Source organism: Danio rerio, chromosome 1 (genome assembly GCF_049306965.1).
Source record: "Danio rerio strain Tuebingen ecotype United States chromosome 1, GRCz12tu, whole genome shotgun sequence".
NCBI classification, from domain to species: Eukaryota; Metazoa; Chordata; class Actinopteri; order Cypriniformes; family Danionidae; genus Danio; species Danio rerio.
In genome coordinates, this window is record NC_133176.1 from 9,777,853 (window position 1) to 9,797,500 (window position 19,648).

At 35.3% G+C, this 19,648-nt stretch overlaps 1 protein-coding gene across 3 annotated transcripts in view; it reads left to right on the plus strand.

Annotated features, from left to right (window-relative positions):
* cacna1hb (calcium channel, voltage-dependent, T type, alpha 1H subunit b) overlaps positions 1-19,648 on the plus strand; it is a 184,943-nt gene that overhangs the window by 124,497 nt on the left and 40,798 nt on the right. For all 3 annotated transcript variants that reach the window (XM_073949346.1, XM_021475941.3, XM_073949345.1), the window contains exons 11-16: positions 893-1,044; positions 4,379-4,564; positions 6,901-7,018; positions 12,903-13,058; positions 18,567-18,651; positions 18,732-18,919. In XM_073949346.1, coding sequence (XP_073805447.1) covers positions 893-1,044; positions 4,379-4,564; positions 6,901-7,018; positions 12,903-13,058; positions 18,567-18,651; positions 18,732-18,919 — 885 coding nt within the window. The remainder of the gene's footprint in view (positions 1-892; positions 1,045-4,378; positions 4,565-6,900; positions 7,019-12,902; positions 13,059-18,566; positions 18,652-18,731; positions 18,920-19,648) is intronic.

Here is a 19,648-nt window from a genome sequence, read left to right on the forward strand (position 1 = left end):
GGATGGTGGTTCCCCTCATCCACCCATTTAAAAATGTGTAAAGCGCTTTGAGTGTCCAGAAAAGCGCCAAATAAATATAAGGAATTAATATTATTATTATTATAAAAGGTGTCATTTTAAAGCATATATAAATTCATTTTTAGACAGCACACTGTGGTTTTTAGACTTCAGAATAGTTAAGAAATGTATATTTGTTGGAATAAAACTGATAATTACAAAAACATAAAAACAAAATGAAGCATTTTTCATTCTCACCAATGGTGATTTTGAAAATAAGGGCCATAAAGGACAATATTTTAATTTGAAGTTTAGAAAATAGTTATCAGACCTGCAGTATGTAATAATGTTCTAGTGTTTATACTGGTGGGTCAGTGGCTCAGTGGTTAGCACTGTCACCTCACAGCAAGAAGGTTGCTGGTTCGAGCCAGAAATGGCCAGTTGTCATTTCTGTTTAGAGTTTGCATGTTCTCTCCGTGTTGGCGTGGGTTTACTCCAGGTGCTCCGGTTTCCTTCACAGTCCAAAGGCATGTGCTATAGGTGAACTGATTAAACTAAATGGGCCTTAGTGTATGAGTGTGTGTATGGGTGTTTCCCAGTACTGCGTTGCAGCTGGAAGGGCATCTGCTGCGTAAAACATATGCTGGATTAGTTGGCGGTTCATTCCGCTGTGGCGACCACTGATGATTAAAGGGACTAAGCTAAAGGAAAATGAACGAATGAATACTGTATTTTTGATTTTGCAAACATATAGCCTTTTTTGTTCACTATTTACAGTTGCACGTTCATGTGAATATAAATTGGTCGACTATGACATAATACATAACGCTCTAATAATATTTCCTACAATCTCTCTCTTTTCAATCTCTCCACAATCTCTCTCTGTTTCTTTTAGCCGGATGAGCTGACAGACGTGTTGGAGATCAGTAATATTGTCTTCACGAGTTTGTTTGTGTTAGAGATGCTCCTGAAGCTGTCAGCCTGTGGTCTGTTCGACTACATCAGCAACCCCTACAACATCTTTGATGGGATCATCGTCATCATCAGGTTTTTCTGCTTTTCTAGATACACTAAATTCCACTTTTATGACTGGATTCTGACACACCACTCTCACCCAGTCCAGTCATAAAACTGGAATATACTCCTCGATATAAATCTGGATGAGTGAATCAAAAATGCACTTATATAAGATTAAAATGTAGAGCTTATGTAATTGTAGAATGTTAAATTTGATCATTCTAATTATTTAAATTATTAAATTCAAGTTTTTTACATTGAAGGTTTATTTAAAGGGTACATCATATGACTTTTTATATGTTGAAGTGATATAATCAGGTCCCTGGTGGATCTGAACACAAATAAAATGTGAACAAATACAACCTAGTAACTATGTTTTAGTCTGTTTTCTCTGCAAGCATGTGCAAAAATAAGCTGCTCACATTTCTCTCCTCTAGTGGCCCAGGAAAGGGATCTTATAATATAAAAAAATATATAAATATAATAAAAAATATATAATATTTTGTTTAATCTGCATGTTTCCACACACAGCACAACTGCAATAGTCAACAATTCCGTTCAATCTCTACTTTGGGATTTAGATTAGATTTAACTTTATTGTCATTACACATGTACAAGTACAAGGCAACGAAATGCAGTTTAGGTCTAACCAGCAGTGCAATAGCAGCAAGTGCAGGTTACAGGTATAAGTTATTAAGTATATTTATAGAAAAACTATGGTGATTTTTACAGATGGATGTACCATTAACCTTATATACAGGTTGTATTAGCTATGAACAGAGATTTACAGTAAATGAATATATGCACAGGTTGCTATTAATAAAAATGTGCAGATAGATAAACAATTAAAAATGTATATGTACAGTGGGTGTGTACATTATTACAAATGTCCATGTGCAGTGGGTATGTGCGGTTTAAACCGTTTATGTACAGTGTACAGTACAATATCTACGCCATGAAAACTTTACAAATGAGAAAAATTATGATAAAGGTTTTTATTACGCTGGAATACTCTGGAATACTTGTTTCTGATTGGTCAGTTGTGACATTCCAAGGTATGTTATTTTCAGTTAACAACCGCTAAATAATGCAAGCTCGTCAGGGAATCACCTTGACTGTCAGTAAATACGTATACAATTATATCCACATTTATATACAGTTGAAGTCAGAATTATTAGCCCCCCTGTTTATTTTATAATTTTCCCTGTTTTCTGTTTAATGGAGAGAAGTTTTCAACACATTTCTAAACATAATAGTTTTGATAGCTCATCTCTAATAGCTAATTTATTTTATGTTTGCCATGATGACAGTAAATAATATTTTACTAAATATTTTTCAAGACGCCTTTATACAGCTTAAAGTGACATTTAAAGGCTTAACTAGGTTAATTAGGTAAACTAGGCAGGTTAAGGTAATTAGACAAGTTATTGTATAATGGTGGTTTGTTTTGTAGACTTATTGAAAAAAAATTAGCTTAAAGCGGCTAATAATGTTGTCTTTAAAATTCAATTCACCTTTATTTGTATAGCGCTTTTACAATGTAGATTGTGTCAAAGCAGCTTCACATAAAAGATCAAAGTAAATTGAAATAGTGTAGTTCAGTTTTAATGTTTAAGTTCAGTTCTGTTTAGCTCAGTTCAGTGTGGTTTAATAATCACTACTGAGAATCCAAACACTGAAAAGCAAATCCATCGATGCGCAGCTCTACAGATCATGAACCATGCAATCTAGTGGCGACAGCGGCGAGGAAAAAATTCACCAATTGGCGAAAGTGAAGAAAAAAACCCTTGAGAGAACCAGGCTCAGATGGGTATGACCATTTCTCCACTGGCGAAACGTCTTGTGCAGAGCTGCAGTCTGAGCACCAGAGGCTGGAAGCTTGGCCTCAGCGAAGACTCGTCTGTCCCTGGACCCTCACAGGGATCAGTCTCATTCTCTCCACTCCTCCATGACCACCACAGCAGCTGCTTAGGATACGGCCTGGTCCAGGATATGGAAACCTTGGGATCATCTTGTCGCTGGTCAATGAGTATCCCCAGGTGGAAATAGAGAATAAAGAGAATAATTAGCGTAGCTGCTGTTCATAGTGTATATAAATGAGATGAAGAAACCTGTTTGGAGCACATTCATGTGTCATACTGCTAAGTGATGCACTGAGTGTAAGCTTTACTAAAAAGATAGGTCTTTAATCTACTTTTGAACTGCGCGAGTGTGTTTGAGCCTCGGACATTACGGTGTTTAAAAAATTTAAAACTGCTTTTATTCTTGTCGAAATAAAACAAATAAGGCTTTGTCCAAACGAAAAAATATCAGCCATACTGTGAAAAATTCTTTGCTCTGTTAAACATCATTGGGGAAATATAAAAAAAAGAAAAAAAATTCAAAGGGGGGCTAATAATTTTGACTTCAACTGTATAACAGCTTGTCTGTCACACCATGGTTTTTGACTGTTTTTTACTGTTTGACAATCTCATATGAAAGAATATTTCCTCGGTAGGTATGCTTGGTTTTGTTTCTGTCAGTTTTGTGTTTGACTGTTTGCCAACATATTTTAACCGAATAATTTGCAGGTTAGTGTATACTCCATCAGCTTTTTTTGTTTCTGTCAGCTTTGCATTTAATTAAAAGGTTAGCTGACTATTACGGCTCAGAACAATGTTTTGTGTCTATTTTTGTTTGGTTTTGTGCCAAGTATTCATGTAATAAGTGGCATAAAATATATCTAGGATGGTTTTTTTCACAGAATAAAACCCTTTCAGTCTCATACAACAGCCCTTCACTTCGCTATTTGACATGCTTTTTGCTGAAATAGCTGAATCAATTCAACTTCACAACAACTATGTAAATGTCTCCACTGACCATACAGAAACATCCCGGTTCATTCTAGAAATATAGCCCTTTCCTCTTGAATATGGAAGGCTTTATTCCACTCGTGGTTGTTTCTGACATTTTGACTGCACGATTGCTTGTTTTGTTGTTACTGGAGTGTCAGAATAAAGACTCCGCTGTTTTCTCAGACCAAAATATGGGCAAATTTGACAAGCTAAACTAATAATAATAATAATACATTTTATTTGTATTGCACTTTTCCTACATACATGCAAATCAAAGCGCTTCACAAACAACAAACAAGCATTAAAATAAACCAAAAGTTTTTAAAAATGTATAGACAAAAGTAAATGGCCTATGGGGTATTTTGATTTAAAACTTCAGCGACACAGTGATTTGTTTGACATCTTATGGAAATAGACCTAATATGTCTACAAAATGAAAACAGATCTGGATTTATAAGCAATCACGGGGCTTGCGATTTCTAGGTTTTGTGTTTGTAAATGTGCTGTGTTTTGTCTGCTGGTTTCTGCAGTGTTTGTGAGATCGTTGGACAAGCGGACGGAGGGTTTTCAGTCCTGCGGACGTTTCGTTTGCTCAGGGTGTTGAAGTTGGTGCGGTTTCTCCCTGCTCTGCGCCGGCAGCTGGTGGTGCTTATGAAGACCATGGACAACGTGGCCACTTTCTGCATGCTGCTCATGCTCTTCATCTTCATCTTCAGGTCTGAAATAAAGTGCTTCGTGTACCATATATAAACAAGACCTTGTTCCACAGGTGTCCAAACTGTCCGTTTACTAATAGAGTAATTGTGTGTTCATGTTGTTCATTGCAAAACTGCTGCTGTTGAGGTGGGAGATGGTTAATGTTAAGGACATGGTTATTGGTATGAATAGGTTTAAGGGTTATGTTTTATGCTGGGTTCACGCTAAATAACAAATTAAGTAAATTAAGTATAAGTGCTTGCTTGTGGATTACATACACAGTCAATGCAAATGCACGAATAGAGGCGAATTTTGACTGAGCAAAGGAAATGATGCAGAATGTGCAATGCATTTGTTGTAAGCATGCAGAATTTGTTTCAATCGTATCTTCGACGCACGTTAAAAAAATTCTATGTAGCTGAAAATTCATGTGGGGCAAAACACAAAAAAAAAAAACCTGCAAGCAAACTCAAGTGAGTGATTGCATTTGGTCTGAACCCATCATAAGGTCAAAAGTGTAATTACTAGAGCTGCATAATACTTTGAAAATGTGCAATATGCAATATGACAGTTGAGTATTGTGTTGATAATAATAATTCTTGTGAAATAACATCTCCCTAGAGAAATTCTATTCCTTGTTGGCTATTTTTTAACATTTATTTATGTAGTTACCAGAGCTTGACATTAACACCCGCCAAATGCAGGTAGATTTCAGCTGGTGGGTTAGACAGCCACCTCCGCTAGACATCTTGGCCCGTTGAACATATGAAATATGCGTGCAAATGCGATCTTAGAATCGAGAAGCAGCACGACTGATGAAAATAATTGTGAATACCGAACAAGAGGATCATTCGAGCTAATAGTAGATGTGATGCGCGCGACTGTTTAAAATGAATGCACGCTCCCGTTTCCTTGCGTGAAGCAACCGTGCTGATAGACGCAACTGGTGTAATTCTATTTTAAATAGACTAGACAAAAATTATGCTTGTGCACCCACAGTCTTACTGCTTTCAAGAGCTCCAGATTTGTCTTTTTGTAAGCAGCACCAGTTGCTTTTGCTTCAACCATTCTTTGAACAGATTATTAACTGGCCTAATGTTAAACGTGTGCTTCAGTTCGTCCTTTCATTATCACACGCGGTTTGTTTTTCACCTGTTTTCTTTTACTTACAGTTATTTTTGTTAAAATGTTTTAACTATTATTTTTTACAATAACATTGCTTAAATGGATTATTAACTTCCCATTTATGTGTAGTTAACTGGTTATCTGGGAGCTTTAGATTACTATGAATAGTTTTAAATGCTTGACAATAATTACTTTTTTAAATGTAATTTTTTTTATGTTTTGTTAAATGAAAAGTATAGTTTACAGCTATATTTTGCTTGTTTTGACACATTAAAAAATTATGGACAAGAAATAAATATTTATGTTTGGTGTGGTCAGAGATCAATTGGGTAAAACCTTAGTTTTGAGCTCTGAAAAGTCATGTCAGATAAAAACAAACTGTAATACAACACTATGAAACCATGACCCATTTGCTCATGCACATTAAGCAAGCTCATATACGACAAAAGTGAAATGAATGAGGAGGCATGTGGACATAACACAACATCTAAATCATGTAATTTTAGCATGTCAGAATTATTTATGTACTGTATAAAAGTATATTTTCCTAACAAAACTCTGGCTAGTGAAAATGCAGAGTGGCTAGTAATGTTAAAAAAACTTCTAGCCACAGAGACTGCTGATCAAAAAAGTTAATGTCAAGCCCTGAAGGTGACCATATTAAAATGAACAATTAACAGACATTTTTCTGATCCAATTTAATCTAAATTACACTTTAAAAAAATGAGGTGAAGGTGGAAACATTTAGACTTTAAAACATATTATTATTAAATCATTTATTTATATTAGTAGCTGAAGGCCGATTCACCGCCTCCATTTTACAAGAACAATGTGAAAATATTTATATTTACAATAAGTGCTAGATTCTTTATTTTAATACTAATAAATAGTGGGAAATAATATAAAATGGTTTTCTGTGAGTTTGAATGGTTTTTTCCCATGCAAAATTCTTTTAAATAGTGAACGTACTCATAATGTTATAATGCTAATATAACAGTGTTTAAATACATGTTTATAGTTATAAACCCTACATGTATGTTATATACAAGTATATTAGAATATAATTATTTAAATATTTGTATTAGTAGTAAGCTGGAGACAGAAGTCACTGGAACCTAGAAAGAATCCTGATAGTCTTTTTATTAATTTAATTTAATTTAATTTAATTTAATTTAATTTTTTAATAATCATTCTTGTCTCTCTTTTCTCTCTCTTATCTTCTGTGTTTTAGTATTTTGGGAATGCATCTGTTTGGGTGTAAGTTTACTCTGCGTTTGGAGAATGGAGACACGGTGTCGGATAGGAAGAACTTTGACTCGCTCCTCTGGGCCATCGTCACTGTTTTTCAGGTCAGGAAAATGTGAATTAAGTGTTTAATAGGCAGTAAATGAATTCTCTATTTATTTCACAAAGGTAGAAATACTTCAGTGAAAACTACTTATTCTTGCTTGAATAACAAACAAACAAAGTCCTCTTTAGTGGAAAAATAAAACATTAAAGTAGATTTTGAAGCTGTATTTTGCTGACCACCAGGAGTCTGTAGGTCACTAAACTGACGGTTGAACTTATTAAAATCTCACCGCGGCTTGTGTTCATTTAGACTCCAGAAATAGCATTTTTAGTCTTCGGAGGCAGGTTTTGATTAAATACTCACTCCTCAATGTGGGAACAGCAGCATTTTGCAAAAATTGCTGAGGCAGGGGATTGTGAGTATTTAGCCTGCCTTAAATGAAGTAACAAATCCTTTTGTGTCAAAAGCTAAACAGCCACTTTTTGAAGCTTATTATATTCACAACACCTAGTTCTGTAAAAGTTGGGAGGTTTTGTAAAATACAGTAAATATCAGGACAACATGAGCTGTTAAGTCTCTTTAATTTGTTTTTATCTGACTCAAACACAGAAAGAGATTTCTATGGGTTTCAGATTCCCTCAATGTTCTTACATTATTTTATATGGAATGGGTTAAAGTCACGAAACATGAAATTCCAACCTATTATCAGACCATCTCCTTATTGTGAACTATCCAACAAAGGCTCATTGTGAAATTGTACCCCCGTATACATTTCTTGAGATCGCAAATCTTTAAAACAAATGCTACGAGGTGGTAAGACACAGTTCCTTTTCGCTTACCTCCTTGTGGACGCCTTTTCTGGTCTTACTAGTTTGCCCAGTAGCTCACCTCTCACGTCAGAGGATTTGAGAGGCAGAGATGAATTGACTGCGATGACGGGGTTCGAGTCTGGCAAAGAATGGTTCCAGAGAGCAGGTAAGACAAAAACAAAAGGCAAAAAATAAAATAAACAAGTAAATAACAGGGTGAGAATGATGTAAAAATCTGAAAATGTGGTAAAAAATGCCTATTATTAAAATGTGGGATAAAAAAGGGCTTTTCTTTTTCTAAATTGCTTTTGAAAACACTGTCGGTTGGGTTAAGGAAAGGGGGTGATCGGGTCAATCGCTGATTTTTAAAACACTAATGATTGGATCTATGGAAGGAGGAGGGAGGGGGATCAGTAAGTCAGTCGACAGCTGCCTCTGGTGGATTTACATGAAAACAGCAGATACTAATAGTACTTGCAAGAGAAATTTGAGATCTGAAAAAGCGTACACAGTGGCCACTGGAGGATTTGCGGAAACAAAATCTGCAAATAAAAGTAACTCCTAGGACGTATTTGGTGCTCTCCAGAAAAGTATATAGGGGTACATAATCATAATGAGCCTGGGTTGAAACCATCCCAGACCTGTTTCAGTTGAATATGCTGTATCCTTTTCACTTTTATTCACATATATTGCTTCAGCCTACATTTTTTGGAAACCGCAAAAGTGTATTTCAACAAACGTTTGACTGTAATTTATAGGTGAGTGTTATTCCTTATCATGCTAATGATAGTTACATGGACATATTATCAACAAATTAAGGATTATTTTCATTCAGTTCTATGCATCACACCAAATAAAGACTGTACAACAAAGTCTATTATTAGTAATCAAATATGTTTGCCTCACCTGTCTATCTCCATCACTTTTCTTGCAAGTTTGATTGGTAGCTCACTTTATATGGTGTTGTACTCAGGTTAGAGTCCAGTGAAGCATGGTCTCACAAGACAGACAAAAGCAATGTAAAATCAAGGTAAATCCATGTGATCGCAGTGCACATTTCTCTCACATTTGTTTTTAAAAACACTTTTTTTGGGGTTTGGAAGGGTTAAGTCGGGTATTCGCTGATGTAGGTGATCTTGAATTTTGTTTTTGATGCCTGTTTTTCCTGTAATTGTAATTTATAAATGCACAACAATAATAAAAACAGACAAAAAATACAACAAAACTTACCTTAAGTAACATTTCAGATTCACAAAAATATAGAAAGCGCCCTCTAGTGGATTTGACCTCTGAAACGTGCAACGAAACGAACACGGAGGGCCCTATCATACACCCGGCGCAATGCGGAGCAAGGCACGACGCAATTGTTGTTTGCTAGTTTTAGTTCGCCGCAATGGTCATTTTGATGTTTTGCACCATGCTGTTTAAATAGCAAATGCTTTTGCATAGGCGTTCTGGTCTAAAAAAGGAGGCGTGTTGAGGCGCATTGCTGGCGCGTTGCTATTTTGAGGAACTAAAATATAATGTTTATTAGACCAGCTGAGAGGAGGTCTAAAGTCCAGCGCAGAGCACGTTAGTTGTGCGCCTCGCCTAAACATTGCTTAATACACACAGGATGTACAGAAATACGCGAATATCTTTACAAATGAAAAAGAATTAAAGGATGAAAATAATACAAAAAATATTATTTTCTACATAAATATAAAAACCATACTTTCATGCCTTCATCATCTCGAGGGGTGCAAAGTTGATTCATGACAATTTGCTTTTGTATAATGTTATTATTAGTAGCAGTAGTATTTATTATATGCATATTTATATTTGTTTTAATAAAACAACTTTAAGATTTGTCGATTTTTTTTGACCACACTTCGTTATTATTGTTCATTTTTTTAGCTTGCTGGACATAGAACTGAATTTAGAAATAGTTTTGAAACAAATCTTTGCGCTTAATAAATTAAAATTAATCATGTAGGCTTATGGATGTCTGTGTGTACAACACGTTCCTTTTCCACAAAAGAGAGTGAAAGTGAAAGTAAAAAGGGAGGAGATTAATTCTCTCATTCTCATGCTCTGTTTAACTGTTTTCTCTCTAGTGAAGTGCTCAGTTTTTTCACTTACAAAGTCCACCATGTAAATAGCAAATGCGCTATGTCATGACGCAGCTGACTCTTAAAGGGAATGGGAGATGAAACTCTAATTGGTTTATTCTCAAAACACACCCATAACTCATTAGGAGAATAAGCTCAACCATGTTAGACCTTGCGTTGCGGCGCAAAGCTGATTTTTCCATCCTTAAATTAGCAAAAATGGGTTTGGACACACCCTTTGCACCTGGATCGTCTAAATGGAAGTGTATTTTTTTACAATTTGCAAAAATGTTGGCTGATGTACACATTTCCAATGAGTTTGGGTTGACAAATACATTTAAGTTTGTTATTTTTTTGTTGTTTTGTCAAATAGATACAAGTTGTAAAATAATTAGTAAATTACAAATTCTTTATTTCATTGCATTTTACAGAACTTTCTGGAAGTGGGGTTGTATATTAATAGTCTGTATTGATTCTAAATTAAACCTATAGTTTTGTTACGAAAAATAAATTTTATTACAAAACACTTCTAATATCTTCATCTCTGTCTAATAGGCAGGCTGTGCGTGTGTGCGTGAGTGTTTGTGTGTGTGTGTGTGTCAGTTTTACTTGGGGAAAAAACGGGATTATTCAAATTTTCACAAGTGGTGTCAGCTAAAATTGCTGAGGTCATCAAATGCTCCACTGTATTATTGCAGACATGATGAGGTCATCAGTCGTCTCCCCGCAGCATTGGCCAGTGTGATGAGGTCATCGCGGGTGACATTTGTGCAAATACTGATATGCTGCTGTATTAACTCCAGGCCCTGAGGGAAGGGTTTCTTCGCTACCAGGAGCCTTTAATTTCCCTAATCTCTATTTCTGTCGGTGTGTGTGTATGTGTGTGTGTGTGTGTGTGTGTGTGTGTGTGTTTGTGTGTGTGTGTGTGTGTGTGTGTGTGTGTGTGTGTGTGTGTGTGTGTGTGTGTGTGTGTGTGTGTGTGTGTGTGTGTGTGTGTGTGTGTGTAAGCAGAATATAAACTCCAGACTGAAGCTGCTGTTTTTCCTCTGTTCTAAATCAGTCTGCAGAAGGAGGCAGAGATGAGTTTGGCTTCTGTTGAGGATTTCTGAGTGAAATGTGCTGCAGTGAAGGAAAAAACACGCTCAACAAAGTTTGTTTGGATTTGCAGTGGAATTTAAAATAAAGCTATAAAGTTTACTTCTGTTTTTCTTGTTTAAGTATTACCGCTAATAATAATAATAATAATAATGACAACAACAACAAAAATAATAATAATAATACATTCATTCATTCATTTTCTTGTCGGCTTAGTCCCTTTATTAATCCAGGTTCGCCACAGCGGAATGAACCGCCATTAAGCAAATTTTTATGCAGCAGATTCCCTTCTAGCCGCAACCTATCTCTGGGAAAATAATAATATAGCAATAATAATAATAACAACAACAACAGCAATAATAATAATAACAACAACAATAATAATAATAAATATAATAATAATATAGCAATAACTACAACAACAACAATAAAAATAATAATAATAAATAAATAATAATAATAAATATAACAACAACAATAATAAATATAACAATAACAACAACAATAATAATAAATAATAACAGTAATTGTAATAATAACAATAACAATATTAATACTAGCTGTTGTTGTTAATAATAAAAACAATAATTATTATTATTATTATTATTAACAACAGCAAAAATGTTATTATTATTTTTGTTGTTTTATTATTATTAAATTTATATTTATTGTTATTATTATTGTTGTTGTTGTTGTTGTTATATTTATTAATAGTGTTGTTATTTTTGCTATATTATTATTTTTATATTTATTATTATTATTATTATATTATTTTTATTTGGTTATTGTGTTTATTTTATAAAGATAAAAGCTTTAATAAAGTTTATGAAATTAGAATAATTAATACTTTTATAATAATTTTAAGTTGTTTTTATTCAAATGTTTATGGCTACCTTAAATGTGTAAAAGTAGGTTGGGATATTCATGGTAGATAAGCATTGCAATTTATTAGTTAATATTTTGTTATAACCATTATATTGTTATTTTTATTAATATTATAATGATCATAATTCAATTATTTGCCATTTTGCAAATAATAAATTATTATTATTATTATTTAATAACAATACTTATCGGTTAAAATATTGTCAATCTAGGACATTTTGATGAAGACTGGATAATTTGCCATAACAAAATTAAGTAAAACTATGCACATTCATTATAATGACATTATTTCAATGTTAGTTGTGTTAAAGTATTATGCATATTAATGACCCCTTTTTTCTACAGCTTTGGTTTTGTCATCTTCTAATATTGATCAACCAATATTATAGATTTGTGTTCAATCAACAGTTTAAATTACTGTGTTTTGATGGTCCTCTTTAGACATTCTGTTGACTAAATACATGTCAGCTAACTCTCATTAGAGTATTAGTAGACTATTAGCCTACATTTATGGTTAGGTATGTCTTAATTCTTTTAGTTGTATCAAATAAATGTTTCTACTCATCTCAACTTACATCAATCAAACTAACTAAATATATTAAACTTTGTATAACCTAAAAAAAATGATTAACCAGTTAAAATAAGTTAAAGCAACCTAAAAGATTTGTTGTCTTGCCCTGTTAGTCACTACATTTAAATAGTGTAGTAGAGTAAGTTCATGTTTACCGGCAAAGTTATAATGTCTGTTGTGGGACCATCAAAATAAAATGTTAACAGATATATCGAGCAGACCATATACTAGTATTAGTCCTAGTACTCTTATGGCTGATAGTCTACATTTTTATTCTACATAGCAAATTATTTATTGTCAGCAGAAACATCCAAAGAGTAACATCAATATACAGTATGCTATTAAGCATTTCAATCGAAATATGAATTCTAGGGCTGATGTTGTAATCAATAAATGGCATTTTGATATTTTAGCAGCTTATAAAAATAACTGTTTATTGGTGGTAGATATGTGATGTGATATTTGTGCTAATGCATATGTGTGTGTCTGCAGATTTTGACGCAGGAGGACTGGAATGTGGTTCTGTATAACGGCATGGCCTCCACATCCCCATATGCAGCTCTATATTTTGTGGCCTTGATGACATTTGGGAATTACGTCCTCTTCAATTTACTGGTTGCCATCTTAGTAGAGGGTTTCCAAGCAGAGGTAAGATATCAGATTTTGGCCAGATTTACTAACAGTTTGCACCAGCACAGACCCTCTTGGCATTAAAAAAAAAAAACACAGTCAGGATTTACTACAGTGCAGTGAAAACTTGCTCATAAAAAAAGGTCATAGACACAATTATTTTTGCCGCTGGCCTTATTGTATATGCATTTGAGTTTTCCTTTCAGACACACAATTTATGGGAGGAGGAGAGTATTTAAATGAATTGTGCAAAGTGATTTACTGGAGCACAAAACCAGTGCAAAGGTGTATTTGTGGGAATAGTCAATAATTCATTGTGTGAATTAAAATTATATTATTTTCTAATCATTAGAATTTTAAAAGAGCCGTGAAATTAAAATAATTTTTTTAGATGTAAAAGTATCAGTTTGTTAGTCATAAGGATATCTAATGTGCTCCAAATAGTAAAAAATTCACATTTAGAAGATATAAACCTGATATAAACATTTAAAGCTTGCAGTTTATCACTACCGTCTAAGTGGATCAATGATTTATTTGACCTCACCTCAATCTTCAGTTTTCAATCATATGTTTTGACCAATCAAATGCTCTCTAGTATCTGACATGCCCCGCCCCATTCTTGTTGGCTATTCATTTGATGCGCTTGAGCTCAATCACTCTCATTGGCAGAGCTGTGAGAAAAACAACACTTTATGCCAGGGGTGGCCAACTCTGTTCCTGGAGAGCCATCTTCCTGCAGATTTCAGTTGCTACCCATATCAAACACACCTGAACCAATTAATTAGGACCTGAACACCACGTGATAATTACTGGCAGGTGTGTTTGATATGGGTAGCAACTGAAATCTGCAGGAAGGTGGCTCAGGAGTGAACATCCTCACTACATTGCTGCACACCTCAGTGCACTAATTTGCTTGCATTCTTTCCCTGTTGATGCTACAGTTCGAGCACAGTTAGGTTAACTGTTTTTCATTTTTGGTGCCCAAGCACGTTTAACCCCCATTTCCTGGTTCATTTGACAAGTGTGAGTGCTCCGAATTCAGTCAGCATTATGAATGTGATTAACAGTGAGGCTGTTTTTGCAGTCCGAATAAGCCTGTTCAATCACAAATTATGAAATCAAATAATTATAGTATAATATTTAAGTTAATGTTAAGCTATCTCGCAGCCCACCTGCTGGATCGCTGAAGCCCACTAGTTGAGAATCCTTGTTCGATTGGGCTTGTACACTTGTAGTGTGAGTGCAAAGCACACCTAAGCCTACCCTGAAGACGCAATGTCACTTTAAAGGGACTGTTTCAAATGGATTTATTAATCATTCTTACTTTTCAATCAATGCAAACTAATATAGTTTATCAAAGTTGCAAACCCCTCACTGCACATCAGCTGCACCTTTAGCAAACTTGTAGCATGAGGACTTTTAAGAAAATTTTATAGCGTCAAAAGTGGTGGATCTGTTCAGGAAAACATTTGAATGTGTCACTGCATCACAAACTACTTAGAATAAGACAAAGCAATATAATTAAAGCAATCTCCATTGCACTAAGCTAGAGCGCTTTTTTTCCCAATGGCCCGTTTCCACTGTACAGTACACTTTTATGGCCGTTTCCACTGTCAAATGATACCTAATGGCCCATTTCCACTGAGGGGTACGAAACGGTACAGTTCGGTATGCTTTTATGGCAGCTTCCACTGTCAAAAGGTACCTAATAGCGAACCATACCGTACCACTTTTTAGATACCCTTTCGAAAGGGTACCTAGCACAACAAAAGAGTACCAAAAGGCGTAGCTAGAGGAGCAGCTGAACGCTATTGGTTTACAGAGATAGATCACCAGCGCATACTTCAACATCCGATCCTTTCAGAAATGGACAAACGCAAGAGACAAATGAAAAGCCTGCAAAAACAAAGGAGCGAATGATTCTTTCAGCAACCTAAAACATGAACAAACTGCCATGTTTAACTATTATCATCAACTTTTGGACTATTATGAACTTGAAATGATGGAATTGCTTTAACAAGAGGCTACATGTGCTGGTAAAGATTAAAGATACAGACAAGAGGTTTGCACTGACTGTAGACTATATGTTGCGTGTTGTTTTTGAACCCGAATAAGGACTAAATGTATGCTGTATGTAGTTATTATGTAATTGGTAACATATCGGAGACTTTAAAGGTCTGTATGTGTTCAAATATGTTGCATTTATTTTTTATTTATTTTATATAATCGCAGATGTTGCAGTGGGCTATCTTGCACTGTCATTGATCTGCAGGTATAATCAAACCAGATTCATAGAAAGGTTATTCAAGAGTTCCCACTTAGATATGCTTAGCGTTTATAGCAGGTTTGGCTTGCTGTACTGGGAGAGAACCCTGAGCTCGGAGATATTTGAGCCCATGGCTCCCGCCCGGTCAATAAGCAAATCGGGAAATCCGAGATCAGGTAGATCTCGAGAGCTCGCCCTTTAAATAGGGAGGAAAAAGGAGGAGATGAGGTGGAAGGGGGGATTCTTTCAAAACGAATATAGAGCAGTAGGAAGAAAACAATCCATTTATTGTAAACTAGAATCACTCTGATTGGATTATTACTGATTACAGATGTGCAGCCGGCTCAATCATATCACGTGCTCCACTCAAAATTAGTTTATGAAACTTCACATAATGAACATTTAAACACAAGTATTTATATGTATAAAGCATCTGTTTTCTGAGAGGAGCTTCTCATTTGACATGTGAACGACCCGTACAGTTTACTGTAGACATTTCCTTGAGCGAAAATGACGTGGTCTGAAACATTGTCGAACACCACGCCCACCATTGGTACCCTTTTGGCAGTGGAAACGTAAGCCTGATAAAGGTGACCAGTACCGACCCATACCATACTGTACTGTACCTCTCAGAGGAAACGGTTCATAACTGAACAGTCACATCATTGATAACATAAGCGTGCTCGGGCTCGGAAGGTAAAATTGCAGTGTGAGTTCAGACCGAGGGGGAGAAGGGATGGGGGACCAGTGAACCCGGGCACAGTTCAAGACAACCGTGCCTAATGTGAATAGACCTTTCTCACACTATTGATATGTGTTGGGAAACATGAAGGAATTGTTTGGAAGCCCGTATTTTTTACAGTACAAGACTAATTTATCATGTTACTTCACCCTATTTAGTAAGCCTGGTCCTTCTTAAAACATGTGCTTTTTAAAAAACAAATAGCAGTTGCTTTGATAACTTGCTTCTAAACACTTTTAGGGGCTTCTGCTAACAACTAACAACTTCCTCTACTTTACAACATCTGTGTGAATCCTCCGCACGACTGATTTAGACGTGGCCATATTGCATTTAATTGAGTTTCCAGGAGGGAATTTCTCATGTTAAGAGTAAGATGCAATCAGAGGACTAGAATTATTGCACTGTAACTCAATTACAGCACAGTGAAAAAAGAAAAAGAAAAGGGATTTCCTTTGAGCACGCATGGAAATGAAGAAAAGCACGCTCTTGTTTTTTTTGGTTATTGGTGTCACATCAAAGAGATTGATTGAGCGGATGGCTGTGTGTTTGGTTTGTGTGTGTAATTTTCATGTAGATGAGCCTCATCTGTAGTGTATAAGCGCAGGCGTTGAGCTGCAGCTGGTGTGATGATGTGTTTGATAGGAAAACGCTTTCACTCAAAGCTTCTGTTGTTCCTCTTTTTTTCCCTCCCTGTCTGTCTTTTATCCCTTTCTCTTTTGTCCGAAAGGTGATATCATGCACACATACGCACACACACAGGACGCTTTACCTCCTCACACAATACAGTCTTTTTACTCTGCTAAATATTGTAGATCATCCTTCATGAGGATATTTTTCTCATTTTTCACACCTTTTTCCATCACTTGGAGATTTGCATGGATTTGCAATGAATTTACATTTGGAGAGATTTTGGGATATGAATGAGCAAATCTCAATGGTTGTTTGTTGTCTGCAGTTCTATAAGAAGTACACTCCTGTTTTTTGTGGAGGGGGACGGGTGGTTTGCATGTTAAACAGCCACTTTTTGATAATAAAATCAAATCTGAACAGGATTTTTTTATATATATGTTTTAATAAATGACAATTATTATTTGTGAATTACATTTTTTGCGCAAATACATCAAATTAAAGTCTCATGGTGGTTTTTAAAGGTATAGGAAGATGGAAATGTATGAGGATAGAAAAAAAGTTTAAAAGTAAATCTTTTGTTTGAAAATGTTTGATTTAAACTAGTGGTGGGCCGTCATCGGCGTTAACATGCTGCGTTAACGCAAGTCTCCTATCGTGCAATAATAAAAAAATATCGTTGTTAATCTATTCTCAAAGTTGGGTTGGAAGCTGTGTCTATTCGGTGAGCCGTCTGACAAAAAAGTGCCCTTCTGAATGAATTTGGCAGGATGCCTGACTTTAACTGTAGTTCGGCAGTTGCACTTTAACTCATGAACTTTTCATTCATGCCCCCGTGATAAACTGTGGTGTTAGACGCAATTAGGAGTAAGGACTGGTGAGAGTGTTATGGAATTTAATAACGCACGCCAAATGGAAAAAAAATTCAGCATTTTGCGATGTGTGTTACCAACACTGTATTTAAATGTAATTTGAATGGTTCTGAGGTTGTGGTAAAGGATTAGGTAGGTTAGGGTGATATTACAGCTTTATATCACACAATCCACATTAAAATTTACACTGATAGTAAAATCTGACAGGTAGCATATTGCATCATCAAAATGTGCTACCTACTTTTGAATGGGAGGTAGGACAATCTGACAAGGTAGGACAAATCAACAGAACGCCGTCATGTAGGACTTTTCCTACAGATCCACACACGCGGCAGTCAGTACAGGACCGCACACACACACACACTCATACACTACGGACAATTTAGCCTACCCAATTCAGCTGTACAGCATGTCTTTGGCCTGTGGGGGAAACCAGAGCACCCGAAGGAAACCCACGCGAATGCAGGGACAACATGCAAACTCCACACAGAAACGCCAACTGAGCCGAGGATAGAACCAGCGACTTAGCAACCCTCTTGCTGTGAGGCGACAGCACTACCAACTGCGCCACTGCGTCGCCCTTCTCATGCACTCAAAATACTGTAAATGGAGCATATTTTGTGCAAAGCAATCTAACAAGTGCTTTGTTTTGGTATTGAACAACTTCTTTGCACAGTAAATCGAATTTCTATCTTTTAAAATATCCTGTTGAACTCATGAGGTGCATCACATTATGGAGGTGAAGTGGGTCATGTTAATTGCAAATACATTGAAGAGGAAGTTCAATGACTCAGCAGAAAACAGCGCGAGGACAAAATGAAGAAAAAAACAGGTTAACTAAGCTTGAGATTAGATGCTGCAGAGTTTTTATACCCTTAAAAGAGCAAATGTAATTGTGTTTGTTCTGCATTTATTTATCCAGACCTTGTGTGTTTTGGGATTGTGTGAGCGTATAACCGCTCATTATTCTAAATGACCAATTTTAGCCTTTAAATGTCATCTTTCTCTCTCTTTTACAGGGCGATGCTAGCAGATCAGACACCGATGATGACATGTCGTCTGACTACGGTGATGAGGACAAACTGAGGGAACTGCTGAACTCAGGTCTGTGTGTGTGTATTCGTGTGCAGCTGTTTAGACTGTGTGTTTTGTTACTGTATGCTAATCTTTTTTGTTGATGTTAGGTACAGAGATGAAAATGCAGACATTAATGCCCATCTCTAACGGACACCTGGAGCCTCGGGCATCAATGCCACCTAATAACACACACGTCCAGTTTAACAGCACGCCCAGAACTGAGGTTTCTCACATCTACAGTCAGTCACGGCGCAACAGCAACACCTCCACCGAACTCCATGACCAGAGATCCCTGGTGAGGAGTGTGTGCTGCTACATGCGCACTCAGACAAATGTTTATTACTCGTACAATTTACAAATTTAAAATAAATAATAATAAAAAAATTAAAAATAACAATTATTATTAAACATGATAACAAATAAAACTAACATTTTAAATTTTGTAGGTTTAATATATTTTTTTTAATATTTTTTATTCTGTTTGCAAGAAATTAAGTAAGAATTTTGCAATATAAGAGTTGTAAAGGGGAAAGGTCAATTTAATTTAAGGCAAGGATTTTCTTTGGAAACATGTTTAGTTCAACTGTAAAGGTAATTTTTGTCTGTTATAATATAATTGTTATATGTTAACTTTTTATTTTTTGCATTCTGTGGATCAATCATCCATATAAATTAGGTTAAATTACCATGGTGTCTGATTGATTGATTGATTGATTGATTGATTGATTGATTGATTGATTGATTTGGTAACAATTTAAAATAACTATCCGTTACAACTAGTTAATAGATAATGAATAAACTGTTAGTTAATGGGTTATAAATGACTTGTTAAATAATAGTTAAAAGTTTGTTAATTACTTATAACTATCCGTTATAACTAGTTAATAGATTATTAATAAACTGTTAGTTATTGAGTTATAAATGACTTGCTAAATAAAAGTTAATAGTTTGTTAATTATGTATAACTGTGCTTATAGATAGCCAATAGATAACTTACAAGCTGTTAGTTAAAAATTTATAAATG